This window comes from Truncatella angustata (assembly GCF_020726525.1).
Source record: "Truncatella angustata strain MPI-SDFR-AT-0073 chromosome Unknown BKA67scaffold_1, whole genome shotgun sequence".
Taxonomy (NCBI): Eukaryota; Fungi; Ascomycota; class Sordariomycetes; order Amphisphaeriales; family Sporocadaceae; genus Truncatella; species Truncatella angustata.
In genome coordinates, this window is record NW_025763381.1 from 1,575,553 (window position 1) to 1,602,869 (window position 27,317).

Genomic DNA, 27,317 nt, shown 5'->3' on the forward strand with positions numbered 1-27,317 from the left:
ACCCAGTCATATTAATTGAAGATGATACTCGACATGACCACCATCCAAATCATGTCTTCAGTGATCGGTCATGCACCACAAAAAAAAAAGAAAAAAAAAAGGTCAAGCTGGAATTAACTTATGCATCAATGTGGTAGCGATGCGCAACTCTCTCGCTCTTTGACAGGCTCAGGTCTTTTATAGTGGGGACTGGGGTGCAGCTGCTTGTAGAACAGCACAGAGTACATGGTACAAGCAGGACCAGAGGCGAAAGTCGAAAAGTCGCGTCCTCATCTGGCAGATCTGGGTACTGGGTCCTGGGTCCCGGTCCTGGGCCTTGGGCACTTTACTAGCTTGCATCCAAAAATTTCCAGCCTCTCGTCCAACACCAGGCCTGCTACTGGCTTAAGCTCCATAGCTCCAAACAGCGAGACCAAACATCAATCTCACAACCGCTTTCTACCACACGCACAAAGGAAGTCGACGTTTCCCGGACCTGCACTGGCCCTCACCCATCCTCTCGGGCTCTGCACGCGCCGAAACCTCACACCACCGGATCTTGCTCGTCGTAATTGATGCCCCGGTAACAAGCCGCCATCAACGGTGCCTGGGCCGCATCACGGGCGCTTCACTCTTTTCTTTAAAGCTCCCTCCCGAGTCGCGAACTCGACGCAATTGAGACGCGCAGCAACGACAAACACAGACACAAATACGGCACAATGGCTTACGCACAAACGCCCATGCGACCTGTCCCAGGCGCTTTCATGCACACCCCAGCCGTCGCCTCCAGATTCGGAACCAATCCAGACCCCGTTCGGAGGCAACTATTCAGAGAAAACAGCACCCAACCTGCCGGTCCTCAGCAGAACCCCTTCGTTCAGAATGGACTGGACGCGCCCACGGGGCCTCAGCAGGCCCTGCAGCCATTGGGACAGCCCGCTGGAGGGGCAGTGAATGGACAGCCTCTCACAACCACCACTGCCGCGCAACCTCAGTCGCCCTTGGCCAAAGCTGCCAGCTATGTCAACAGCTCCTTGGTGCTCGACGGCCAATACCCAGAACTAGAGCAATACGTCAAGCGTGAGTACAATGCACCCGATGACCTCGTCACTCGACGCTGACCACATGTTCCTCAGAAATGTCTTCCGACTACCAAAAGGTTTCCGACGCTGCATGGGCACCATATAAAACAGTTCAGCAGTACACACTACCTGACAGAGTGTTCGAGCAATACGAAAGAGCCGAGGTTTCTACGAGCATGGGCTTGTTTGCCGAGCTAAACCATGCCTGGGTCACCGTGGACAACTGTTTATACCTTTGGGACTACACTCACCCAAACCCAGAACTGATTGGTTATGAGGACAACGAGCATAGTATCACCTCTGTCAAGCTCGTTGCGCCCAAACCTGGCGTCTTCGTCAAGGAGATCAACTACATGCTGGTTGTTGCGACATCAGCCGATATGTTCCTGCTTGGTGTTGCCGCCCAGTCTTCTGCTAATGGAGCGACCACCGTCGACTTATATCAAACGCGAATGCAGTTTCCCCTCCGTGGTACCGAGGCTCACGTCATTGCTGGGGCAGCTAATGGCCGGATCTTCTTTGCTGGATCTGTCGATAGTGATATCTATGAGCTATACTATCAGCAGGAGGAGAAATGGTTCTCAAGTAGGACAGGCAAGATCAACCATTCAGCCACGGGTTGGTCCTCGGTTGTTCCCCTGGCAAAGGGCCCGCAAGCGCTGCTATGGGGTAGCAAGACCGCTGAATACATTGTCGACATCGTTATCGACAACACTCGGAACTTGCTTTATTCGCTTTCCAACATCTCCACCATTCGGATTTACCACATGGAAGGACCAGACAAGCTCACCAAAGTCGTCGAGAAGAGCAGACATGACTGCTTGCGCGACATTATGCATGCGCTCAGTGGAAGTTCCCCCCTGTTGAATGATCAGACCGTCATCGTCTCCATCTGCCCAGTCACAGCAAATGAGGATGCCAAGATCCATTTAGTTGCTGTGACAAACACCGGCTGCCGGCTCTTCATGAGCGCTGCCGGTGCCTCTTATTACATGACTTCGTCCAACCAGGTACCGCAAAGCATGCAACTACACTCCATCAAATTCCCGCCCTCGAACTTGTCCAGGTCGCAACGGCAACAAAACGCTTTCGGTGCTCCTAGCGATTTCGACACACAATCTAATGCGCTCGTCACAACTAATCAAGGTTCCCGCTTTGCTCCAGGTTATTTCCTTGCGTCTGTGAACAAAGACGGAGGCGCCAAGGATGTGCTCTTCGCCTCAGCTCCAGACACCGGCCGGATCAAGAATAGTGCTCACCAGGGCCTACGATTCTATGAGCACAGCATGTGGATAGATGTCGGCGGTAAACCCGAGGACATTGGCATCGTCTCAAAACCATTTGCTGCCACTTCTTCTCCTGCCGGTTTCGGAAACGAATTAGCTGTACAGTTTGATCAGTCCAGCAGTGAGTTCGCTGTCCTGACCAACACTGGTATACACATCATTCGACGGAGAAGGCTCGTCGACATCTTTGCAGCTGCCATTAGGAATGCTTCAGGTGAAGACGGACTGAACGATGTGTACAACATGTTTGCGACCTTGTATGGACGCGTAGAGACAGTGACTGCGGCACTTGCCGTTGCATGCGGTCAGGGGAGTGATCAGCAGGCAGTCAACGGTCGGGGTGCCATGGACCAAAGCACGGAAGATCGTGCACGACACGTTTTTGTCAACAATGGCGGTAACCCTACGCTTCCAGAGCAGGACGGTCAGCAACCAACTGTTGAGAGCGTAAAGCCATCTTCACGCCACGGAGCCCTGGCCTTATACCTCAGCCGTCTTATCAGATCTGTATGGGGGGCACGAGTCATTTCTATCGGAAGTGACGCTGTGAACGGCTTGGTCATCAACTCGACTATTGTCCTTGGCAGACTGAGGACAGTCCAGGAGCAGCTCGAACGTCTCAAGTCATTCCTTGAGGTGAACAAAAGCTTCATCCAGGGTCTTTCTGGGCCAGCTGATCTGCAAAGAGCTGGTAACAAGCAGGAACAAATTGCCTTCCAGGGCGAGCACCAAGCGATGCACGCACTCCTCGTACTGATGGGTGGCATCTCGGAAGGCATTTCGTTTGTACAGATGCTCTTCGATGAGCGTGTCGCCGACATATATGCGCGTCTCGACGAGACGTCCAAGCAACAGCTACGAGAACTGACATATGAACGTCTCTTTTCTCAAGAATCTGGAAAGGATCTTGCAAAGCTGCTCGTAAAGGCTATTGTTAACCGCAATATCGAGAGCGGCTCCAATGTTGAGACTGTTGCAGACGCTCTCAGACGAAGATGCGGCAGCTTCTGTAGCCCCGACGACGTGGTCATCTTCAGGGCACAGGAGCAAGTCAAGCGAGCTTCTGACCCTGCGCAAAACCCCAACACTGCCCGTACCCTGCTCGGAGAAAGCCTCAAACTCTTCCAGCGTGTGGCTGGCAGCCTCACCCAGACGAACCTGGAGACAGCTGTTGATCAATATCTTGGAATGAGATATTATGCTGGCGCCATTCAGCTTTGCCTGACCGTCGCTCAGGAGAAAGATCGAGGCAATGCCGCACAATCTTGGGTTAACGAGGGTAGGCCCGCTAATGACCCTAGAACGGCCAAGTTCGAAGAGCGGAAACGCTCCTACAACCTCATCCACCACATTCTCCAAAGCCTCGATGCAGCATCGAGTAAAGAGCCCGAGACGATAGATGGTAAACTCACCTCGATTGCCATTAAACGGAATGAAGCCTACGACGTCGTTAATTCATCTGCCGATGAAGTCTTCCACAACGATCTTTACGAATGGTATGTTCAGCAGGGATGGACCGACCGGCTGTTGAGGATAGAGTCTCCACATGTTGTCAAGTTCCTACAGAACCTGGCTACGTCGAACCTCGTTCATGCCGATCTCTTATGTCGATACTTCACGATGCGCAACCAATATTATCAAGCGGCGCAAGTCCAGGCAGAACTTTCCAAGTCTGACTTTGACATTCCAATCAAGGACCGTTTGAACCTTTTATCCCGAGCCAAGACCAACGTCAGTGTTATGACCAACGGTGTTGGTCGGCAAGAACTTCAAATGCTTAACCACGAAGTGACTGAGCTTCTGGAAGTGGCGCATATCCAAGATGATCTTCTGGAACGCCTCAGAGCTGATGCACGAATTCCTGCCGAACGTCGCCCGGAAATCGAAGAAGCCTTGGATGGCCCGATCCAAGGACTGACGGAGGTAAGCAAACACTCGTTATTATCTTTCTCAGTTATGCTGTATTTTGAGGTTTTTCAAAGTGCACAACGAGACTAATGTTGACCTAGCTTTTCAATAATTACGCTGATCAGGCAGGATACTATGACCTGTGCCTGCTCATCTACCACGCCGCTGATTTCCGCAACCCAACGACTATTCATCAAACATGGTCAAATCTCATTCAACAAACACATGATGAAGTGCAGCAAGACTGGGACCGGTACGAGAGCAGTGCGAACAAAAACAATTTGGAAGCGCCGCCACAACCTTACGAGAAACTCGTTGGCGTAATTCAAGAAGTCTGTCATCGGGCTTCGAACGACAGCTTCATTTTCCCTGTTGCGACCTTATTGCCAGAGCTCTGTGCATATGCATATGAGAATGTCCAGGATAGCAGAATTGGTGCAGACACGAATTGGCCAGTGATTCTCTTCCTTCAACTTGGCGTGAGCCATGACCTAATTGCTCGCATCCTCGAAGGTATGTTTGAGGGCCAGGAAATGCCATTCCGCAATGGTGCACGCTTGAGAGTCGTCGAGTGGATTACGCATGTTGTCCACGATTGGACCAGGCAGGCCGTACGTGCCGGTCGTTCTGAACGCAGCCTGGAGCCTTGGGTCAGTGAACTGATGGCCGGGTGCGAAGCCGTGGCACAGAACTCACCAGCACGTGCACAAAACGACGGTGGTTTATCGTCTCAGGACTTGCTGAGAGAGGTCAAAGAAGTCAAGAAGGCAGTCGATGGTTTTGCTGGTCTTGGAGCAGGCAGCTTTCGCGCTAGCATGGGCTTCTTGTAAACCATGATGTGATGGGCAATCTGCTTGCTCTCATACATGTTATATGACAGAAGCGTGCGCAGTTCGTTTGGAAACGGAGAGCTTTGAAAAACGAGGCGACAAATACCACGGGATTTGGAGTAGTCTTTGAATTTGTCTGCTCGACAAAAGACAAGTTAGTCATGAAAGGGAAGCAGGAGTAAATCTATAAGTGTAGTATAGAAACGGAAGTGGTCTTCCAGAAAGGGAGTCAACCGCTTGGCGAAATCATGCGAAGGCGTTGGTTAGTGGGCATCCAATAATGAATTTCTCAAGACCGTTCTTTACGCATCGCGTATAATCGTCAATTAGTGGTGTTTTCGTTATTTGCACTATTGCCCTTGCGTACCTTGGCGGCGTGTTTAGGAATCAATAATGCCTACTTTCTATGGTAAGATGCTGCTTTCGAACGGCTGCCTAGGACTTGGCAATCAAAGCTAGATTCTAAATATCATGAATGCGAGGTCCCACGATCTGTCCAACGAGCATGGAAGTGTGGTTGTGTCAAAATTTTCACGGGTTTAAAGTTTAAAAGAAAAAAAAGTTTTCTACCCTTTTTTCTTCCCTCCTCTTTCCTAAGAACGAGCACCGAATATCGGCATTGAACAGGTACCTGATCTCATAGCGATGAGAGTAGTGCTCTGCCAAAGGCCCAGCCAAGCTGTGCGACACGAAATTTGCGGTGATTCATTAAACTGTCAAACCCTGGCTTGGAGATTGTAATCTTGTGCTTGTCTTCTGTAGGCAATTGACACTAATCCATAATAATTTTTTGAGAAAGCCTTTTATCAGTACCTACTTGAAAGTAGACAGTTTATGAAACTTCTAGGTGAGGTCTGGTAACGATATGATCGACAAAGAAATGCTGGTTGCCACCGGCTCGCCGAAGCATGATAACCTGATGAATGCATTTGTCACATCGGAACATATAGTATTGTCTCCCGACCGTTGAAGAAAAATAAAATAAAAAAAGAGTTGAGACCCAAAGTGGTTGGAAGCAAGGCATAATAGTCCAAACACGGACCCTTTTCAAACCGCCTCGTCGAGACCACCAGAAACATGGCTTCAAACCGCAGCATAACTACTTGATATGGCGGCGATATTTACAAGTACATTATTGATCATAATTAGGACGTATATGACTGTTTGGTTCGTCCAGAGTACAACGGCACAACTGTTTCTGATGAATTCCAAGATCCACCGCTCCATTTCCCTCACTTCCAAAATGCGCAAGTTGTAACCGGAGAAAGGTACGAACCCACAAGACAAACTTTGAGACATCAATATAGACGTGCACAACCAGAGTCGAGGTAGTTTGGGTACTCTGTTAAGAGCCACAATCCACACTCTTACGAGACTTTGCAGAATTCTTTCTCCGAATGCAAGATTTTTGAACGTGAATTATATGTATGCATTTGATCTGCACTTTCTTTCTGCTCCCTTCCTCTTTCAAACGACTCACTCATGTTCTTTTAGATATTGGTTCTTTTAAAGACACTTTACTTTGCAGAGAGTTATTTTCAAAGTCTTTACAAGTTTACAGACTGCAAAGGTCATCTACTCCAAAGCCAACACAACCTAGCTCGGGATCTTCCTTGTTGTCGACCTTATTGAGGACTGACAAGTTTCTCATTTTCCCACTTACCCCTTTTATTTATCGTATAAGAGGCACGACCAGCAACATGCCTCAGCTCTCTGCCTCGATGCCCCCAGTGCCTCAGATCATCATAACACCAGCCAGCGATGATCGTGATGCGCCATCCAGTCAGTCGGAATTTGTTGCCCTGATCCCAGCCACCAACAGATCAGTCTACAAGACCATCAGCAAGGAAGACGGTCATCTCTTCCGACCAAGTTCCGACATCTCTCAGGACCCCTTCCGCCATGCTCACCCCAGCTCGCCGGCTCAAGCATGCAGTATCCAGAACTGTGAATATTGTGCTCTCTGCACAATATTCAATCTTGACCCTCATGCTGTACAAGCCACCTGGGTAGTGGAGGGCACCTCGTCCAAGAGATGGGATCCATACTTCCACTGGATCATGAATGAGCAGATCCCACGACTTGACCCCAACCATCTGGGAAGCCGGAATTGGAGTAACTGCTGGATCGAAGGTTGCGCCTGCCGCGTGGCTTCAACCAGCGACAACACCACGCAGCAGCCCAGCGAGCCCAGTGCAGAGTCGCCCACCTGTCCGTGCGGACGCCTCAGGGACACACAAAAGACACCGTGCAACTGCAGCACCGACGGCGCCCAGTACGTCTACTACATCAACACGAGCACCCGGGACGGCAACCCGTACTTCCCCTACCAGATATGCCCGCGCTACAGCCAGGGCCGGCTCAGCCACCTCAACCACAGGATGGCCTGTTCCACGTGCACGCTCATGGACAGGTGTATCAGAGGGAAGGGCGCGACGCTCGAAAGCGTCCACCTCACAGCCGGGGACAGGAAGCACAATGAGCTTTTGCGTCGCCGCATAGCTTTTGCGCTGAGCCCGCTGTCAGGGCGGGATCCAGAGGCCCGTAAGGCCGAATGGACGTTGGAGGAGGACTGGAAGGATATGTTCTTCAACTTAGGGCCGAGAAGAGTGCGCTTCGAGGAGCGCAGCACAGGTCGTCCGGGTGCGGCGAGGGCTACAAATTGGAATCGTCCCAGAGCTTTATCTCCGTATCCTAGAGGGTTGGAGTCACTGTCTGAGGGTTTGGGCTTCGGTCCGTACGACGGCGAGACCACGAGCCGTTTGCTCCTGGGAGGGACCACGGTCGACTCCAAAAGACACATGTCATCGCGCGGCCAGACACGGGTCACCGAGAGCCATAGAAAGGTTAGGGCGCTCTGCTCTTCCAACTCTGGGTACGACCAAAACACAATTGGACGCAAAAGCCTTGGCTCGTCCATCACCGATGTCCGACTTTTTGCTGCGACGGCCTCACAGGCTTTCTCAACGAATAGAGTCGCTTCCGGAAACACCATGCCAACAGCCCCTGTTTCGGGACTGGCCCTCGAGAGAGCTCTGTCGAGGCTATTACCATCGCAAGGCTCGGGGGAGGCAGATACTACGCAAGACACCCCCGCAGGATCTTCGTCCACCCCGACGAGACCGTCGGCCCGGACATCTCGCAGTGTTGGTGCCAATGAGGATGGCGATAGACAAGAGGCATTTGAGCGGTACCTGCACCAGCTGGACCCTGACTGGAATGTGCCCAAACGCCGGCCAGTAAAATTGCAGCACATCTCGTTCTGGAAGAAGATAAAGATCATATGTGGATTTTCTAAGGATCCTAATAACTGCGAGATCTGCTGGTGTTGTAAGACGGCGTGTGAGTGCTGAGTATAGCGGTCGTATGGACCGGCGGTTTCGCCGGGTGATATGGCGAAGGCGTCGTCGAAGATTCTTTTGATGAGAACTGAACAAGGAGTAACATGAATTAGGAGTTCTCTTGCTGCTTGAAGCCGCTGGCATGGCGGCACATGGTGGTTTTGGGGTAAATATCCGGCGCACAAATGTTGAATAGGGAGAACGGTTTTGGGACAGAATCAAACCATGAATATCGTCTTTAAAGTTGATTACATTGAAATCTTGATGTCTGTAAAATATAGTATTGGTCAGGATTGGTACTTGATGCCGAGGAGCCCTAATCATTTGTCCTAGTCATATACCGTTTTCTGTCCATCCTCGGAGACATATGTTTCGATATTTTCACCATAATGAAAAGCCTTGCATTCGTTGCTGTATATTCCCCTTGTCTGCTAATGGTGACCTGGGCATCGGTAAACAGTGTTCTACGGTGACTTATGGTATCGGGGACTTTCCGGTGACTTCTGTCTACTATAAAGGCCATCAAGGTATCAGCCTAGAAATTCTAGCACATGGCGAGTTCATACCTCACGCAACTTGCGAAAGGTGAATTAAAAGGCGATCAACAACCGTTTCGTCAGACCTGATCCCCGCCAGTTCGCAGAGCGACACAATGACAGCCAATACAGACGGGCTTCAAAAAACCTATAGCAATTTTGCTGAAAGTCTGACGAATGAGAAGCTCGATAGGTTTCTCGAGGACGCTGAAGCCATCATGGCAAAGCCCGCTGCCATGCTTCTTGCCCAAGCTGGTATTGGCTCCACCACCAAAATTCCTTTCAAGCTGCTGGATGGTGCCTGCGGGACTGGCGCTGTGGGATCGCAGCTGCAGCGGGTTGTAAACAAGGACGTGCTAGAGCAGAGCAGTATCCTCTGTGGAGATGTCAACCAGCCGATGCTTGATATCCTCAAGAAAAGGGCAGAGCGGGACGCTTGGGTCAATACGGAAGTAGCGACAGTTGATGCTCAGGTAGGTTGGCCATTTGCATGGTGCGGCAACCCTCCTCAATGGTGAGGCACTGATAAGATTGGCAGGACTCAAAACTAGCGGACGGCTCTTTCACCCACGTGACGATCAGCCATGGTCTTCATGTAATTCCAAACCCGGACTTGGTGCTGAAAGGTAGGTAGATGCCGGCACGTAACCCAACTGTATTGTCATTGACTATGGCAACAGACACTCTGCGCATACTGAGGCCTGGCGGCACCTTCGCTTTCAGCACAATGCATCAAGATAACGTGGCCTGGGTTCCTGATGTCCGATCAGCCTTTGCCAGGCTTCCGTTCGAGGTTTCATTACCCGACCCGTTCCCAATGGCAAGCAACGGACATCTGGAATGGGGAGACCCCCAAGAGATCAAGCAGAAGCTTTGGGATCACGGATTCAATAATGTCAGCGTCAAGGTAATCCAGAATGATCAACATATCGAGAGTGCGGAGCGCTTCACCGATGCGTTTATGATGATGATCAACTGGTTGACACAGACGTATTGGACCCAAGAACAGAGGGAAAACTACCATGGCACTTTGAGGGATCATGTTATTAAGCATCTGAAGGAGAAGTATGACGGGAGGGGTTGGATGTTGAAATGGACCATGATCTTGGCCACGTGCCAGAGAGACTGATCATATGTGACCCATTCAATGTTCAACGAACGATGTGACATAGCACTAATGTTTGCTGGGTAAAGGATAAATGAACCTGTTGCGGTGAACGCTACACCTGTGCTAAAGTGTTTGGAGGAGACTCATAAACATTGGCTAGAATTATTGTGATCCAGAGATAAATCAAACACCATACGAAGCATCTGGGCTAGCTCCTCGAAAACCTGGCCCTCCTCAGCAGGATACCCAGGTCTAAGCCCACGTGGAAGCTGGTGTATATGAAGAAACTGCAGGTACAGAGAAAACACCCCCTTAAAGCACTGCATACTGTGGTTCACAACGACCTACGGAACGCTGAGATCTTTGAGCTCTATTCACCAATACTAAATTCATGAGTTAGCTATTTGAAGTCATTTTCCGAATGAGGAAGACTTGTGACTTGTTTTAACAATTTTCTCTTGACGACTTTGGAGCAGTCAGTCATCAATGGTTCGAAACGCCAGAGCGTGCTGTGTGGGGCCCGGTCGTCTACGAACGCGGGGGTCCTCAAGGTGCTTTACTACAAGACCATAATGATATTACGCCCGATAAATCTACTGTTCAAAGGACAAAAGACGACAACAGCTCTTCATATGATGCCATCAAAAGATATTGACCTTGGCTGATTTCATTCATTTCTCAGGTTGTAGCTACATAGGATGAATACTGCAAATGTTTAGCCGTTCGAATCCTGCCAATTCATGATTGTGAAGAAAAGTTCATAAATCATCCGTCTTGGAAACTGCCAACCCCAGAGATAAGGTCAAGGCCACTTATTTCTTCTATACTGTTGTCAGTAACCACGCTGCGACTAATGGGTGAGTTCAAATTCGTCCACTTACGGGGCAGTTTGAGCAGCCGCAGGAGCTCTCACAGGTGCAGGAGCCGGTGGACTGGCATTGGCAGGAGCCAGAAGTGCTGCACGAACAGGCCATGTTGACTTTCTTGTTCTTTTTGAGGTTCTTGAGTCTTGATTCGTCGACAGAGTATAAGCAGAGATCGCGCTCGGGCAATTTTTGATTGGACGATGATGGTGCAATAAGTTGTCAGGTTGACCATCAAGGTGTTTGGGGACGGGGTAGACGGTTTATATACTCACTAGCTCACAACTATGTGATAAGCCTTTAAAAAAACTACCCTCTTGCCGAAACAACCGCCGTGTGTTAGCTTGAGTTCTCTTACGATAGATGAATGAGATTCGTCCAGTCAATGGTATCTATGACGATCCCTTGGGGGATCGCATGATAAGATGTGTCAGAGAGACGTCAGTGGCTCGGTTTGTGCTGGTGAGGGGAAAGTGTGGAGTAGCAACTGACCACCACCGTCTGGTTGAGATGTGCAGAATAAGCGACTTTGGATTTGTACGGTAGAGTGAGGAGTCGACGGGTTAGCTTGGGATCTTATGACACTACTCAGCGTGGGGTTGCCGACTTGAATATGTAAACAGGTTTCACTAATAGCTAGCTTGGTTAGCTGCCTTGCCGCAACCACGCTGCAGCCTAAGATGCAGTTCTGACATTATTTTCTGGCAGTGAGTTTCTCGAACCCAGCTGTGGTGAAATATCATGATTTATCTGTTCTGGTTTTTTCAATTAATCCTCAAGTCTATCTGCAATGCTACCATACATTACATTTCCCCTTTTCTTGTCGCTGAATGACTTAATCCATTGGGCTTCATGTCGCATGTGGTATATCCTACCAGTTCACTACTAAGCATTGTAAAGATATTACTAAACCTGGCTATGTGCCAGGGACTGTAACTTGCTCTTCTCGTCCTCTGTGAAGCCGTTGTACCAATTATTGAAATCGGCAATGTTCTCATTGGCTGCCCGGACGAAGAACTCGGCTAGATATTGCTGAGTTTCGTCATCGCGGTTTCGCATATTATTGGACTCCAAGTAACCCATAAGGTCGCTCTTGGTTGTACCAAGGCTGAGGTCAATGGTATCAGGATCGTCTTCCCAGCCGTCATCTTCGTCGTCATCATCGACGAACTGTGCTGCCGCGGCCGCGGCAGCAGTTGCTGCACTTTGCAAACCGGATGCGGATGCAAGCTCATCCACAAGAACCTTGAGTATCTTCAGAGGTGCGGGAATGATGGTGAATTGATCAGGGTCTGAAGCCGTGTTAAAATTTGACCAGGCCAGGGCCGCTTGGGGAAGATCGTGATTTGACATACTTTGCTTGGCACGCGAGCGAGTCATGATTCGATCACTGGTCGGCATGATAAGATCACCCTTGACCATCGTCTGCGCCACTCGAGAGTCGTTGAGTGAGTAGATCTTCGACAAGGCAATCACGCTACAATATATTAGCATTGGCGGTGATACACTATGGGGCAGGACCTACTTCTGGCGGATCTCATCGTATCCGGCAAAGTTTACAGAGTTCTCCAGCCACTTGCTGAAGACGACCTGGAGACCGTTTTGTCCATTGATCTGTATGGTGCTGAGGAATTCGACAACATCCTGAGCTCCAACGAGGGATAACCGGGCGAACACCAGTATCAACGATTGTATGAATGTAGCAGCTTCCGCAGTGGCTAGTCGATTTGCAACAGCCTGGAGCAGCTGGGGCAGGAAGGGGCCCAGGCGCTCATGGCCGGCCTTCTCCACCAGCTCTGCTGCAAGTCCACCAACTTCGGATGCAGCATTGTCCTCGATCGAGGTACTAAGCAGTCTGTCAATAATGCGGAGACAGACTTCCAGACCGGACCGTCCATTTTCATCCTGGTAGTTGAACATTTGCTCGTGATCATGTGCCAAGAGGTACTTAACAGATTCTGCACCCGGTCGCAGGATCTCTCCTTCGTTACTCTCGGAAAGAAGGCGGTTGAGTCTAGGTAGTGTGGTCGCTATGAACCCAGGGGGGAGAGGTTCTGTGCCATACTGAGTCAAGGCGGCCATCAACTCAGTAGCAAACTATATATTGTTAGCTATGACGAAATGGTAAAAAGGATGCAAGTCCAAACACTTACAGTTATCAAGGGGTTGTCAGACGTGACATTAGCAACGTCGAATGCACCCGTGAGCGACGGTAGCACCTTGGCACAAAGAGCCGAGTATGAATTAGGGTCCGCCATGTTCTGAACAATGTCCTCGAATGCCTCGCAGATCATCATAGTCACCTGCCAGTTTGAAGCACCATGCTTAGCAATGAGGAACAAAAGATCCAGGGCCGGAACATCTGGGGACACAGCAATTCGCCGGTCGATATTGATAGCAGCACGAAGTGTTTCAGCCAGTGTGACCAAAAGATCATCGGCGTCCTCGATATCGGTCATGTCTTTTCCGGATATCCACTGCGAAACTGCATTGACAACACTGGACTGCCCCGCCTGTTGGATGACGCCGCCAGTAATGAATCCTTCTACTGCTTTGATACAAGCAGCTTGGACGAGCTCAGAATCGTCAGCGGTGATCGCATTGACGGTCTGCTCTGCCAAGCTGGCGACCGACCCGTTGAACTGCACCAGTACACCAGCCACAAGGTATCCACGAGCGCGCAAAAGCGGCTCTTCGGGTCTATTGATGGCGTAATTGACCAATTCGAGGTAAGCCTGAGTGATCTCCGCGGGGACTTGAGTGTCGACGTCCTGGAAGTCTGCAATCAGGGTGTTGAGCAAGTATAGCGTGGCCTCCTGCTTTCTCCACGATGTCTCGGCTGTAAATAATGTCTTGGTATGCGCGAACAGTCCTTCCAAGGCTCTCTGCTTCAACCACTCGCCCAGCTTGATGAGAATATCACCAGACGCTGTACGTGGCGTGTAGTTTGCGCTGACAGAGGTCTCCTCGGCGAGAAAAAGACCAACGTCTATCTCCCAAAGTTCTTCTTCTTCTCGCGAAATTCTTGCATACGATGTAGCAAGCTTCATAAGATCCAGCACCCATTGCGTCTCGTGTACTGAGCCACTCTGGTCGATTTGAGCCTGTAGCTGCTTTTGAACAGGCCCGGCCCGAAGACAACCAGTCAGGAAATCCAGCTCTTCGAGAACGAGGAAGTCCAAGGTGTAGGGCAAGCCGTCCGAATCCTCCAGTCGTCCTTGAGCCTCATTCTCGATGTACATCTGCTCGTAAGCTGATTCGAGCACAGAAAGCTCATGCCAGGCAGATTCGAAGAAGTTTGGTGTTTCTGGTAGCAACAAGGCCGGGAAGACGGACTTGACTTTCATCAAGCATTTCACAACCTGGAGTTTGAGTGCGATCAATCCGTTCCAGCTTTCGGGCTGACCTATAACTTGGCCATCTCGCTCCGGAAGGGGTGCTTTCATGACTTGGTGGAAAAATGGGAACCAGCCCTTCAGCGCCTCATCGGCAAAGCCCTTGACCTCTTTCGGATGGTCATCTTTGACCTGGTCCATGAGATCAAAGGTGCCCTTGAAGACGGAAATAGCCAAGGCACGCAGAATGGGTTTGCGGTTTTCGTTGAGTGCGACTTCGTAGACGACCTTGACTATACTCTGAGCCATGCTGAAGAACTGCTCGTCACTCAAACTCTCTTCGACAAGGTCGCTAAGGACTCTCAGGGCGCCGTGCAATTGACCGTCAGTTCCAGTCGGGATGACGTTGAGCAGAGTGGGCAACAGGTTCGGCCATTGTTCTGGGAAATCGACATTGGCGATCTTGCCGACGACAAAACTGTTTGGCGGGTCAGCGACATTGCTTTTTCCTTCTCGCGATGGTTGTCCGACAAGGCCAAATCTATTCATGGCTATCTCGGGATACCAGCCTGGCACAGCTGGCCGCGAGACAACTGCAAAGCCCGGTAGAATGGGGTTTGACATACCTTGCCGCAGTCTTTATTTTTCGCTCCTGGTCGGAGCTCAAGGCAATGTCTAACACGACGGTGCGAACCTGCTCTTTCACCTGATCTGATATGGGCAGGGTCGGGCCCTCATCGCTCTCGCCACTCCAGTTCCGTTCTATGAATTGTCGCAGTGAGGAGAGTGCGGCTTGTCGAATTTCGATGGTCAGCGAAGTGTGACTAGCGATGTTGGCCAGGGACGAAGGGTAAGCTGGGTTCGAATGGATGTGCTTGAGATCCAGTTCGGCCTGCTTTCGTGGTCCCTCTGAGGAGGACTGCGTGTTGGCAAGAATCTGAACTAGTTGGTCCTCCATGCTGCCGGAAATTATTGGTTCGCCTGCGCGGGTGGTAGCGTAGCGTGGGTGTCTATAGCTGTCTGCGCTCGAGGCGGATTTTGAGGTGGGTTGCGTGTTGAAATGAACACGGTCGGTGTGAATGGCCCACCAGGCGAAGCGCAACGCTCGAGGCAGGGGAGTCGGTGGTCGGGGGCAATAGCCGGTGACTGAAACAGCAGGGCGAATCGGCACGAGTGGTTTTCGGCCGGCAGTGTACAATATAATTAAGACTGTTTGCAAGCCAGACCCGACAGACGATGAGGTGGTGGTTCTTTAAAGTCTTGTGCACAAACCATCAGGGGCCGTTGCATGCCAGGATACGGTCGAGGTCCAGGTCAAGGTCGAGAAGCGGGACGCGTTTGGGCCTCGTCGGCCCCCTCCAACTTTTTAAGGTAGCAACTGCCGGGGGCCCTGCCTGTGAACTAAATAAATCGGCTCTGGGAGCTTCCTCAGTTCGTTTCACCATTGCCTAGCAGCGGAAAACTCGTCACGTCGATTTCTTCACCCATATTTCAGCGAGATCATTTGGCCATGTGCTTAAGTGTTATGTGTGCTATGTGCTTTTGCTTTTGTACTCTAAACTCTATCTTTAATTGCACGTGGCGTCGCTCATCTGTCTTGGTCCACAAAGCCTATTTGCAGTTATCCGGACTTATCGGAATCCTGGCATGAAACAAATTGCCCTCCTGAGGCCGTGTTTCGTGTCTCTCGGTCGCGTCGTGGAATTTACCCCTCTACTCTGCCCCTCAACGCGTCTCCCCTCAGCACATGCCTATGCCAAATCTTTATTTTATACACCTGAAATCTATCTGTCGCTTGACGGCCCTGCACTGAATCGAACGGGAGGAGCTCCGGACACCACTCATGACTTGGTGGCTCTTTTGCTGCCAGCCATCGCATGAGACTACTGCATCTGCCTGATGGTGATAATGAGGTAGTGCATTATTGACTTAGCATACCTGTGCGCTTTGCTGAATGTGAACATGGCGGCACCTGCTTCGCCTGAGATAGTTCAACCTTAGCCGACCCCAGAAATAGTGTTCTGTCCGGGACCGTTTGTTGCAGGAACGCCCAGACAAAAAGCTGCCATCGCCTTTGTTGTTTGTAATTAGTGTACGGCCCCCCATCACTTCTGACGTAGCACACGCCGTCGAATTGACACACGCACTCCCGAACAATGTCATCTACTTTTGACAGCCACCAATCCTCCCATCTCCTGATCTCCTTCACCCACTTCCTCACCGTTTCTATCCACAACATCATCTTCTATCGGTCTTTATACCCACAGGCCACCTTCCTCTCAACCCGGGCCTACAACCTTACCGTCCACCAGTCGCGCCACCCAGCCGTCTGCACCTGGATCCAAGATGCCGTCGATGCCGTTCGAGCACAGCTTGTCCTCGGATCCGTGAGTCGCATCGTGGTGGTGATCCACGCCCGGGATTCCAAAGTGTTGGAAAGATGGATGATCGACGTTGCACAATTCCCGGCATTTAGGGGCTTCAAGGAACCTAAGGAGTCGAGGAAAGACGAGGACGACGACGGAGTAGGTGCGCCGGAACGGGCCATGCTTGATGACGACGTAGAAGCGGGCGAGCCCGCGAGAGGAGCTCGGGTCAATTGGACAGACGTGGATGAGGCATTCCGGGGTGCCGTGCGAAGAATGGCATTCGCCGCCGAAAAGATGGACAGCTTGCCAGATGGCTGTACCTTTACGGTAGCGGTAGAGCTAAGGGGTGAAGGAGATGCTCCCATCGGATACCCACAGCATTGGATTCCTTCTGAGCGCAATCTACAACCACAATCGAAGGACAGGCTACAGCCGGGCAGAGATGTTGGTGGTCAGAAGACTACTCCCATCAGATCTGTTGAGGCCGGGCCCTTGTTCTTTGAGTGCTGGGTCGAGGAAGGAAAAGCCACAGACGGATTGCCAACCTCAAAGACATCGTCGACCTGATGTTGTACTTGTGGCAGTATTCATCAGCAGCACATCAACACCTTCGGCGATTTTAATGAACGAATCATCCTCAAATATCCTCAGTGATCAAATAAAGGGTTTTGAACGCGAGAGTGCTGTCTGACTTTGACTCATGTCGAGGTATGCCTGGCTGCGGGTCTAGTTCGTTTCACTACAGTATGTGATGGACGTGGATGGGAGACTGTGGTTTTCACGGGGCAAACAGGATATCTTGAATTTGGGTCTTCCTACACCTAGATGCAGCAATTGATTGATTTATGTGCCAGCTTTGTCCCAGTGGCTTTCATTTTCGCCCGTTCGTGATCATCGTAAAATTTAATACACATGTTTCAGCCCACCCATATTAAAACATATCATATCTGATCGTACACCACCTCCTTTTTGCAATATGTTGCGCTCAAATTATGTCTCCGCCAAACCCGCCAAAACCACCGCCGCCGCCAAATGGGTTGTTACCCGAACCAGGCCCGCGATTGCCAAATCGTGGATTACCACCAGGACCAAGAGGGTCATATCTCGCTCCGGGCGGTACTTGTGGGTCAAATCCAGCTTGGCCCCCTTCTCCTCCGAAAAGCGGATCATCAAACGTCGGGTGCATGCCTCTGGACCCTCCAGGGCGCGGAAGGCCACCACCGCCAAGAGATGGCCGAAACGGGTCGTTCGGGCCGAGACCAGGTGGGTTCAAGTCGTCCGCCCCTAGGTTACCGAATGGCGATCTGAGAGGTCCCAATCCACCACGACCGGCCGGTCGATTAATGTCGTAAGGGTCTTCGAAGCCTGGAGGTGGAAAATCACCGGCTGGAACAGGCCGTCTTGGCGGAGGGTTCAAAGGATCATCAAACCCGTATGGGTTTGCTGGCTGCGGCATGGGATCGGGCATGACTGGTCGTCTTGGTCCACGACGCGCGGCGTCCTCGACATCCTCTCTAGCAGCGCGGTCATCTGGCGACTCCTCATAGCCATCCTTCTGTAGCGAAGGAAGCAACTTTTGAATAATGTTGACTTTGATGAGGTTGGCAAGATCTGTAATACGACCTTCGTTAATGAACACTGCCTGCAGTTTGTCTGGAAGATCCGATCGGTCCTCGGTTGCATCAGCCGTCAGTGTGATCCTGACAGGCAGCGAGCCGTTGGAAACATAGTCCTTGGTTGTTACCTCGACTCTTGCAATGCGGTCATCATCGATAGCAACACCACGAATCTCAGCCTTCCCGCCTAATCTATCTATCTTGATAATGAATCGAAGAGCCGACTGTGAATGCGCGTATACAAAAGCGCATGTATTGAAAGATGCATTCCAGTTTTCTGGCATGCGTGGGGCAAGTTGGCGACATGTTGCTTCGACCGTCTTGTCTTCGTCAAAGCCTAGCAGGCGGAACCCAAGCGATATCATACAAGCGTGTGCAAACAGTGCCAGCGCTTCATGGGAACTGCTGAGGTCGGAGGTTGTGTCACCGTGCGGGTGAGTGGGCAGAGCGTCGGCCATCCCCTTGAGGATGGTCGACGGATCGAGAGGGTTTGTCATCTTGTGTCTTAGCGGGGTGTTGTGTACGTAGTAGCTGAGCAGGAGCTGCAGTGTCTGCAGAAAGATTGAAAGCACGAGGGGAAGAGAGAGCGGAGCGTTCGTTAGGGAAGGTATTTAGACCAGGTGTAGAATTGAAACGGGGAAGACATCATACGAGATACTCAAGACGAGGTAGCTCCCTGTTATACGCTGCATTCGCACGTAAAGCGTCATCTTCGTGGTTGCCTCTGTATAACGTGGGGTAGCTTCGATGAGCTTTATCTTATCGGCAACTGACTAGCTACTTGCATAGCTACTGCAGCTGAGAACAGCTGCAGTAGCTCTATAGCTCGGTTCCTGCCAGCAGTTGGATTTGAATTCCCCAGGACACTCAAGTGGCGCATGGCTGAAAACCTCATACTGGACTACATTTGTTTTTCAGTAGCAGTTCATAGATACACTATCGGAGAACCCCAAAAGTCACCAATTTAATGAGTGGTTTATAGGAGATCCAGTAATACACTAGAGGACAAGGGTGAGGTTATTGCGGTTAGACTAATAAATGTTCGAGATTGTGGACTTCATGAAGTTTTACCTGAATACGGATTAGCTCGGACACTCTTGCACGCAGTGCCGTCACATTAGCACGCACTCTACACAGTAGTTGACGGGGATCAGCGGGCTATGATCTGTAACGCCAGCCCACTCCGTGCGAACTCCTGTGTGCGTATTCAATGGACTTATGTAAGATGATTTGCAAGGGGAATCCGAAGCAAAAACACATCCTCACTCTATTACGAGGATTGTGCTTCCCTGATTCAAAAGATGCCGGTTCATCAAAGTCAGGTAAAGTATTCCGTAAACATAGAGTGGTCGGTGGGGCTGCGAGCGGGCGCCACATTAAACCAGACCACCTCGAGGCCCATCCCTCCATCCTCTGTCGAACCACAGCAACCTGATCTCAGGCTCATGCTCAGTCAAGAGGAGTCGCAGCAACCATCTAGACTAGACTGCCTATCCGGTAGAACCGGCCGATTGCTTCATGAGTGTCATATCGTTGCCTTCAAGCTAGACGGCTGAGGGCTTCAACACAGCGACTTCACCAATCATCAAGGTGAACTCTCACTTCGGTCACAATCCCCCGCCAACACGTGGTTGCTGCTTGCCCACGAGCCTCAGTAACCTGAAATTCGACTATCACTTCTGAGCAGTCGAATTGCGCAGCTTGATGGTTCCTTCCAGGAAATAACCTCTCATTTGGTATTCTAAAAACGCCTTCGCAACTAACACATTCGCTTTTCCGCAAAGCGTTCTTCTCTCCACAAATGCTGTGCCTGGATTCATCTTGCATCAGCGTCCTCAGCTTCACAGACTTCTGCCCTTCAGTATTTCAACATTTCTGAGTTCCAATCCCAAGTTGGGTGACTGCACTTCATCGTCTAAACTTCTGGTAAGTTACAACACTCTCCCCTTCTCTCTCGCTCCATCTTCTCTTATTCTGTGCCGTTTCCGCACCGTATCCAGTATATCGCCCTTTTACAGCATCTGGACCATGCACGGAACACGTTTGTGTCAAGTAGCGGTATGCCCGTTGGGGCTCCCGTCTCGTCTCTGGATTGAACCAGGCTGCTTCCAAACTATGTACTGGATCCGGAGATCAACAGCACTGGGCATTTCAACACCAAAACTGCTGCAGTAGCGTGCTCTGATATCAACACACTTGAACGAAATACATATAGCTCGTTCATTGATGACCTTACTGTTGGACAATAGGCATCGAAGGTATACAGATTCTCAGTCGGTGAGGGCCATCACATATCCAAGAATCCGGGGTTCGACGGGCTTTCCATGAAACTTCTGGTTTCGTTAAGAGGCACATCATTGTTTATTCATATATTTTATTTATCTCATCACTATAATTCGTCCTACTTAGGACGGTATAGTCTACATAACTTTATCATTCTATTCATGAATAAGAAAGCTAACACCCCAATAGATCGAAGAACGTCAGAGAAGAGTCCCCCAGAGTACAGTAACCCTCCAAGTCTCTATTTGTATGCCTCAAGTTTGTGTCAAACGCAAAACACAAGAGACAGGTACCCCGGGTGTTCTTTGGGTACAGCTCACGTCAAAACCAAGCAGCGCAGAGACACAAATTCCCACGCACAGTCATAACAATGGAAGAATCCGCAATGAAATCAGAGGCAAACAAAGAGTCTTGCAGAGCTCAAGTCCTCTTGATCTTCGAAGACATTGACGCGCAGTATCTGGAGGAATTGGCCATAGAGTACACCTTTGAGCCTAGAGACATCATTGTGGCGATCCTTGACAAACAGGAGCGAGGTCAACAATATCCAAAACGAGCCAACCACTTAAAACGCAAACGCAACGATGATAATGATGAGAGCCAGGAGATTACAGTCAAGGATTCTAACAGCGGCATCAAAGCGAAGATGAATGACCCAGCTTATTTGAATCGAATGCGCTCAGCAGAGTATAAGGAGATGGCGACCTTTCTTATCAGCCAGGACTTCCCTCGCGTCCCAAAAACAACTATCAAAAGCAAATTGTTGCTCAATAATGGATCCTCTGTTTTTCGAACGTACGTGGCCATGGATGCTGCTGCTCGAGATTGGAACCCAGATCAGCCGTTATGGCAAGAGAAAAAGTATCCAACAAAGGTATCGCAAGAATACTTGGTCGACAAGATCCACGAACTTAATCGGGCTGGACTTTCGGACGACAAGCGTTCTGCAGTAGATGAGTTCCTCGCTGCAAGAAAGGTCAAGTCCGAGAGAGATGCAAGGAAAGCAGCAGAAGACGCGGAAAGAAGAAACCTAGAACAAGCTCGACAAAACGGGGAACTAGGAGAGTGTGGTTGTTGCTGTGATGAGTTCCCACTGAACCGAATGACGCACTGCGAAGGTGAGACAGCCCATTGGTTTTGCCGACCGTGCATGAAGCAGCAGGCGGAAACCACGATTGGGTTCTCGAAGTACGAAATATCTTGCCTATCAATGGATGGATGCGTAGCAGGCTTCTCTGTTGCTCAAAAGAACACTTTTCTTCACAATAAGCTTTGGATTGCCCTAAATCGGATCGAAGCACTAGCAATGCTGGAGGCGGCGGGGATTGAGAACCTCGAAACCTGTCCTTTTTGTCCGATGGCAATGGAATATCCGCCAGTTGAGGAGAACAAGGAGTTCCGATGCGCCGACTTTTCTTGCGGAATCGTCAGCTGCCGGCTTTGTCGCAAGGCGACTCATGTGCCGAAGACTTGTGCAGAAGCTGCAGCAGAAGAGGGTCAATCTGCTAGGCACATAGTTGAAGAGGCCATGACTAGGGCGCTTGTTCGGGAGTGCAACCAATGTGAGTTATTCAAGTCTCCAGACCGTTGTCGCTTCAGTCCCGTTTTTCAAGCTCTACAAAACTAACAAGGGGAAGGTGGCCAACCCTACGTCAAGGAAGACGGTTGTAACAAAATAACCTGCACAAGGTGTGGCACTCTCCAATGCTATGTATGTCGACAGACTGTCAAGGATTATTCGCATTTCAACGACAGGACACGCGGGGGCAAAAACGGCCAGTGCCCACTCTTTGAATTGTCAACAGAAGAGAGGCATCAAAACGAGGTCCGCCGTGCGGAGGAGGCAAGCCGATCACAAGTTGCCAAGGACAACCCAGAATTGGTAATACCCCAGATCCCCGATTTTAATCCCTTATCACAGTCCCTCGGCGTTACCGCCCCAGCCATCCAGGATTAGATCATTGGGAAGCTACAGTCGATCATATCGAGGATAAATTTGTCATGCCATATGTAGAGACAGATATGTATAATGCATAGCTTCACCGGATTTAATGAACTTTTAGAGATACTGGGAAGAGAACATACACAAGGCACCAAGTACCCCTTCTCACAGAGCCACTAGCGATTCTATCATTCAAGTCCAGGTTCATGCTAACGTAGCTCTGAATAGAACGATGAGATTCTCAAGCTCAAGGTTTCTGCTAGAGTCTTGGATGACGAGAAGAAACGTATGGTACCACGAGCAGGTCAAAGAAACCTCGTCCGCCCGCCGGCGCCCAATGTCCTTGGTGAGTTTTGATTATATGCAAGCCTAATAGATCTGGAATCTGTATACCCCTGGCTACAAATTCTCCGTCATAGAGTTACTAATACACAGGTAGAAGCAGGTGCACTGAGGCTCGTGCGTTTTGAAGAACAAATAGAGGAGCTGCAGCGACGTGGTAACGAACTAAGACAGCGTCGAGACGAGATCAGACAACGCCACAATGAAATGAGGCAACGAATTGAACACCAGAATATGCAAGCCGAAGCTCAGCGCATGGCAGCGCGGCAAATACACAACAACTTGCTGCAGCGCGCCCCTGCTCAATCACATATCATTGGTCCTGCACCGAATTCACCAGTACGGCCTCAGTCGGGATTGGTAAATGCTCCTCAGCCTCCACATCTTCATCAGCCTCAACGACAGCCAGTTGCCGGTCACAATGCCGCAAATCCCATATTGTTAGGTAGTCCCCCAGCTCGAATCGGAGTTGAGCTACGGGCGAACTTGCGCAACGACAATATTTTTCTGCCACTGTTCCTAGGTGGCGACCTCGATGAATTACGACAAGTCGACAACTATCAACACCATTTCTTTGATAATGATATGGACCTAGGACCGCCAAACCTTCAGGATCGTGCCAGAGCAGTGAATAGAATTCATGGTCAGATACGCCAGAATTTCTTGTCAGGTGGCGTACCGGTCCGTAGACGATTACCCGATGGTGCTGCTGGACAGATTAGGGGTCAGCCAGTGGGACAGGCAGCACAAGCATCCACTCAGACTAACAGGTTGAAAGATGCCAAGGCATAGAAAAACGCTTGTATCAATGAAAGGGAGCAAAGCCTAAAAGGCAAATTTTGGCAGAGGGCATGGCAAATTTTCAGAAGCAAAAAAGCAAGCTAGGATATTCATCACTATCACGAGATGCATAGTGCCCATTTTCATCGCTGTTGGTCATAGTGGGGGCCAGCGCAAAGCACCGGCAGGATCAGGATTGGTGAGATTGCTGATGATTTTAGCATCTCATATCGATACCCCTTTGGTGAATTCATTTCATCAGGAGCATTCCATGCAGAGTCGCTATTTCCTCCGATTTTACTTTTATGGCACTTCACAGATAGGTAAATAGTTCATTACTTCAGCATTCGCATTAGCATCGTTCTTTGGATCCACCTTGGGCCTGCAATGGTACTTAAGGCTTCACATACACATGTGTTGATTAATATCAGCTGTACAATCCAGTAAGATGTCACTCAGCCATTTTCATCTACTTACCAACCACAATCCGAGTGCCATCTCCGGGTAATGCCAAACTTGTCCATAAGGCACACTGGTGGGGTTGCTTTTCTTGTACAGCACTCGCGCTTTCCAAAGTCAGATCTAAAAAAGATATGCATGAGACATTTGGAAGAAATGACAGTACGATAAGGGGAAAAAGTACTGAAGTCGGGAAAGGCATATCCTAAAAACGTCAGTGGCACTTAACGCTGCATGCAACCAGGTGCGAGGAACCGCTATCGACCCCATAACTGCAGTGATCAATGTCTTAGTCAATTAATGCTTCAAACCAAGACCAGACAGAACCGAACAACCGAAACCTCTGGAGCACGAATAAGAGATCTACGACAAATTATTGAGAAACAAAATTGCAGGAAAAGAACAACATGTATAAGCAAGCATAGGAGGAGGGCCTGAAAACTAGCGGCACAGCTGCAAGGATAGGTAAGAGGGTTTTATCGATACAAGGTGGCTCATCTCTTTGTGAAAATAGCAAACCTACCTCTGTCTACAGACAAGATTGGTCGGCGAGGCCTCTGGAAGCACCGCTCAAATCAAGGAACTGAAAGAGAAAGCGTTACACAGGAATTGTGTACTTGACTCTTTCACGAACACATAGAGAGAGATTTTCCGTATGCCTAAATAGATGTATAAGGAGTATGAGGAGCTAGAGTCTAGAGTTGACGCAGGTATATAATTAGGTCTACATTCAGCCTCAACCCGATTCGTTTATGACAAGGGAGTATGGCGGTCAAAATGGCGAAAGCAAAATCGTATTGCGCCATTGACCTAGACCGTGACGCTTCGAGCAGAGAAGTGGTGTGGAAATGCTATTATGGTGATGGCTAAGTGGTGGGTACAAACATTCATAATGGCTATAACTGCTAAGTTGGCAAACCTCGATTGTAGAGGATGAAACAACGCAAAAAGTCTAATGAGTTCAGAGGTCATTACAAAAGGAAAAATAGTGGCATAATATAAGATTACAATGATTAACTGTGATCATAAGTACATGGATTATTTATAGGTAGATAGACCAATCATCAGTAAATATCTGAGTTATACGGTTGGGGGGAGTTACCTACATAACCAGAGACGTTACAACAAATATTCATTATAGCTCTAAAATACCATTTCGTTGGCGTCATTACATACACTCATGGCGGTTTTCTTTGTGTCAGATCAACACCAGCAGAACTTCTCATTTGCAACCCAATCAACTTGTTGGGTATCCTCCTCACCATACCACATCAAGCTCGGGATGCTGTCCTTCTGTCTCTCAATGATATCATGATCCAATCCGCTCTTCTTGATCAGGACATCCACCACCGGGCTGGGGTTCCAGAGCTCGATCTTGCCGAGCCTCCACTGCCTGGCCTCGGACTGAGCCTTGTGCATAACAGCGCCAAAAGAAGAAACAAGCTCCTCCTGCGAAGCCGACTCGTCCTCGACGACCAACCGGAGGATATACATTGTGTTCTTGGCGGCATCCTCGCCGTCGCCACGGTAGTTCCTGGTCCAGATGGCCCACACCCTCTTGCCATGTGCTCCGGCGACGGCGCCCTTGGCCGGAGTCTGCTCCTGGCCCTTGAAAACCCGGTCTGCGATGAATCCGCCCCGGTACAGGTGCCAGCGTATGATGTCGTAGTTCGGGGCGAAAGCAATCTGCGGCTTGCCGTCCCTGGCGTGTCCGGATAGTCGCTTCCGCATCAGCTCCTCGTCCGACTTGCAGAAGGACTCCAGATTATCGTACGTGATGATCTCGCTGTCCGGTTGGGATTCATCGGCTTTAGCCGTAGCCGGAACGGCAAAGCTGACATGCAGACTTGGACACGGGGCCCAGCCGAGCTTGGCGTAGAAGGACTTGCCAATATCGCTCCATAGCGCACTGGCAGCTGGCTTGGCATGTTGGCCATCAAGCTCTTCGAAGCCTTCTCCGAGCACTCGGCCCAGTTCCTGCAACATGCGGCTGGCGTATCGCCGACCCCTGTACGGAGGGTCCGTGTAAACACTAGCGATGCCGTATGCTATGTCCTCGCGCACTTCTCCCGTCTTGGGATCCGTAACTAACACTTTCTTCCTCAGCGTTTCGCAGCTCGCGAGCACCGGCCGGCTCCCCGGCGCCGCGGACGAGTCTGTGAGGATCCAATATCTCATGCCCCCGTTCTCGGCGAGCGGGATGGTGGCCAGGAACGGCTCTCGCGCGAGATAGTCCTCCAGGCTCAGCGCTCCGCCCCATTCCACATGGTTCAGTGTCCATGTCCGGACTTTCTCGTCCTCGGTGGGGAACACCAGCCTCAGCTCAGGCGAGGATGCGTCAGGCAGTTCTGTCTTTGATCCCATTTTCACAGAGCGAAAGAAATATGCCGAGACAGTTTGAAGACAAGGAGGTGATTCCTAAGTGTAGATGAGAAGCATAGGAGTCGGTTTGTACAGTTTTGTAAAACGCCACAAATAACATTGAAAACAGCCGAGAGACTACTTATAATCCTCGTGTGAAGCAGAACCCTGTTATCAGCGAGTTCAGGAAGAGAAGTTGGTAAGGAAGGCAAGCCCCTCCTGTGTGGGTCTGGGGCGTATCGTGGACTCTTTAAATCGAGCAAGTGGTTCCCTACGCGAGGGATGCGCCTCGTATCGAGTGACGTAAAGTATAATAAGCCGCAGCAGGACCCTGGTTTAAGTGCTATACTAACAAGTCCGAGCGCATGGGTAGAATGACAAGACGGGCAGGCAGGGAAGTGCGGAACAAATATTCATGTTTCATTCCAGCTCCGGCCCCGATCTTTGTTTTGTCTGCCCCGCGAGTTGCGCTATCTTGGCTCTACCCCGGATTTCAGCTCCCACATCTACTGACTCGATCATTGTAAGTGCGATGTCCCAAGTCATTTGACTACAACTCAGGCGTGTAGACACTCATCTTCGACTGGTTAGGCCTTGTTCCTAAGGTCAATTACCACTGTTTTGGCTTTCACGTTTGATAACACGAGACCAATCACCATGGGCGATCTAATCATTTGTGACAAAGAGAAACAGTAGGCTTCGGGGTTGGGAGGCTGGGTGGTGCCGATGGAAACCGAAAGTTCGGCAGGAAGCACGGCGTAGGTGGTCAGAAGGGTCAGACGACCTGCCAGCTAACCAGATCAGCACGATTCGCAGCACTTGGATGGTGCTAACCTTGCACCCCGATCCTAGCATTGCTCATGTATCATGTGAAGGTATACAAGTTGCCCAGGCCAG

General features: G+C 50.2%; 8 protein-coding genes across 8 annotated transcripts; 5 read left to right on the forward strand and 3 right to left on the reverse strand.

Annotated features, from left to right (window-relative positions):
• Window positions 1-224: 224 nt before the first annotated feature.
• BKA67DRAFT_544287 (Non-repetitive/WGA-negative nucleoporin C-terminal-domain-containing protein) lies at window positions 225-5,392 on the forward strand. Its single transcript, XM_046101258.1, has 3 exons — window positions 225-1,059; window positions 1,116-4,270; window positions 4,357-5,392. The coding sequence occupies exons 1-3, from the start codon at window positions 699-701 to the stop codon at window positions 5,083-5,085; spliced, it is 4,245 nt and encodes a 1,414-aa protein (XP_045963513.1). The 5' UTR covers window positions 225-698; the 3' UTR covers window positions 5,086-5,392.
• A 1,261-nt stretch (window positions 5,393-6,653) lies between these two features.
• Window positions 6,654-8,438, forward strand: BKA67DRAFT_666195 (uncharacterized protein; the record flags this gene model as incomplete). Its single annotated transcript, XM_046108589.1, has 1 exon — window positions 6,654-8,438. A coding segment is annotated over one exon (1,785 nt), but the record flags the coding sequence as incomplete, so codon positions are not given.
• Window positions 8,439-8,991: 553 nt separating this feature from the next.
• BKA67DRAFT_12436 (S-adenosyl-L-methionine-dependent methyltransferase) lies at window positions 8,992-10,167 on the forward strand. The gene is made up of 3 exons (XM_046094958.1): window positions 8,992-9,435; window positions 9,501-9,588; window positions 9,643-10,167. The coding sequence occupies exons 1-3, from the start codon at window positions 9,079-9,081 to the stop codon at window positions 10,089-10,091; spliced, it is 894 nt and encodes a 297-aa protein (XP_045963515.1). The 5' UTR covers window positions 8,992-9,078; the 3' UTR covers window positions 10,092-10,167.
• Window positions 10,168-11,839: 1,672 nt separating this feature from the next.
• BKA67DRAFT_652616 (importin-beta domain-containing protein) lies at window positions 11,840-15,226 on the reverse strand (the record flags this gene model as incomplete). The annotated part of the gene is made up of 4 exons (XM_046106196.1): window positions 11,840-12,410; window positions 12,459-13,030; window positions 13,087-14,746; window positions 14,895-15,226. 4 exons carry the CDS (start codon window positions 15,224-15,226, stop codon window positions 11,840-11,842), a joined length of 3,135 nt encoding a protein of 1,044 aa, XP_045963516.1.
• A 1,198-nt stretch (window positions 15,227-16,424) lies between these two features.
• BKA67DRAFT_529539 (DNA-binding protein) lies at window positions 16,425-17,204 on the forward strand (the record flags this gene model as incomplete). The annotated part of the gene is made up of 1 exon (XM_046099085.1): window positions 16,425-17,204. The coding sequence occupies one exon, from the start codon at window positions 16,425-16,427 to the stop codon at window positions 17,202-17,204; it is 780 nt and encodes a 259-aa protein (XP_045963517.1).
• A 209-nt stretch (window positions 17,205-17,413) lies between these two features.
• Window positions 17,414-18,970, reverse strand: BKA67DRAFT_12480 (PI31 proteasome regulator N-terminal-domain-containing protein). The gene has a single exon (XM_046094964.1). It carries the CDS (start codon window positions 18,748-18,750, stop codon window positions 17,623-17,625), a length of 1,128 nt encoding a protein of 375 aa, XP_045963518.1. The 5' UTR covers window positions 18,751-18,970; the 3' UTR covers window positions 17,414-17,622.
• A 1,796-nt stretch (window positions 18,971-20,766) lies between these two features.
• On the forward strand, window positions 20,767-23,774 carry BKA67DRAFT_12531 (uncharacterized protein). Its single transcript, XM_046094967.1, has 4 exons — window positions 20,767-22,098; window positions 22,174-22,418; window positions 22,707-22,824; window positions 22,918-23,774. The coding sequence occupies exons 1-4, from the start codon at window positions 20,907-20,909 to the stop codon at window positions 23,610-23,612; spliced, it is 2,250 nt and encodes a 749-aa protein (XP_045963519.1). The 5' UTR covers window positions 20,767-20,906; the 3' UTR covers window positions 23,613-23,774.
• Window positions 23,775-25,025: 1,251 nt separating this feature from the next.
• BKA67DRAFT_12557 (uncharacterized protein) lies at window positions 25,026-26,604 on the reverse strand. Its single transcript, XM_046094969.1, has one exon. It carries the CDS (start codon window positions 26,421-26,423, stop codon window positions 25,263-25,265), a length of 1,161 nt encoding a protein of 386 aa, XP_045963520.1. The 5' UTR covers window positions 26,424-26,604; the 3' UTR covers window positions 25,026-25,262.
• Between the last annotated feature and the right edge of the window lie 713 nt (window positions 26,605-27,317).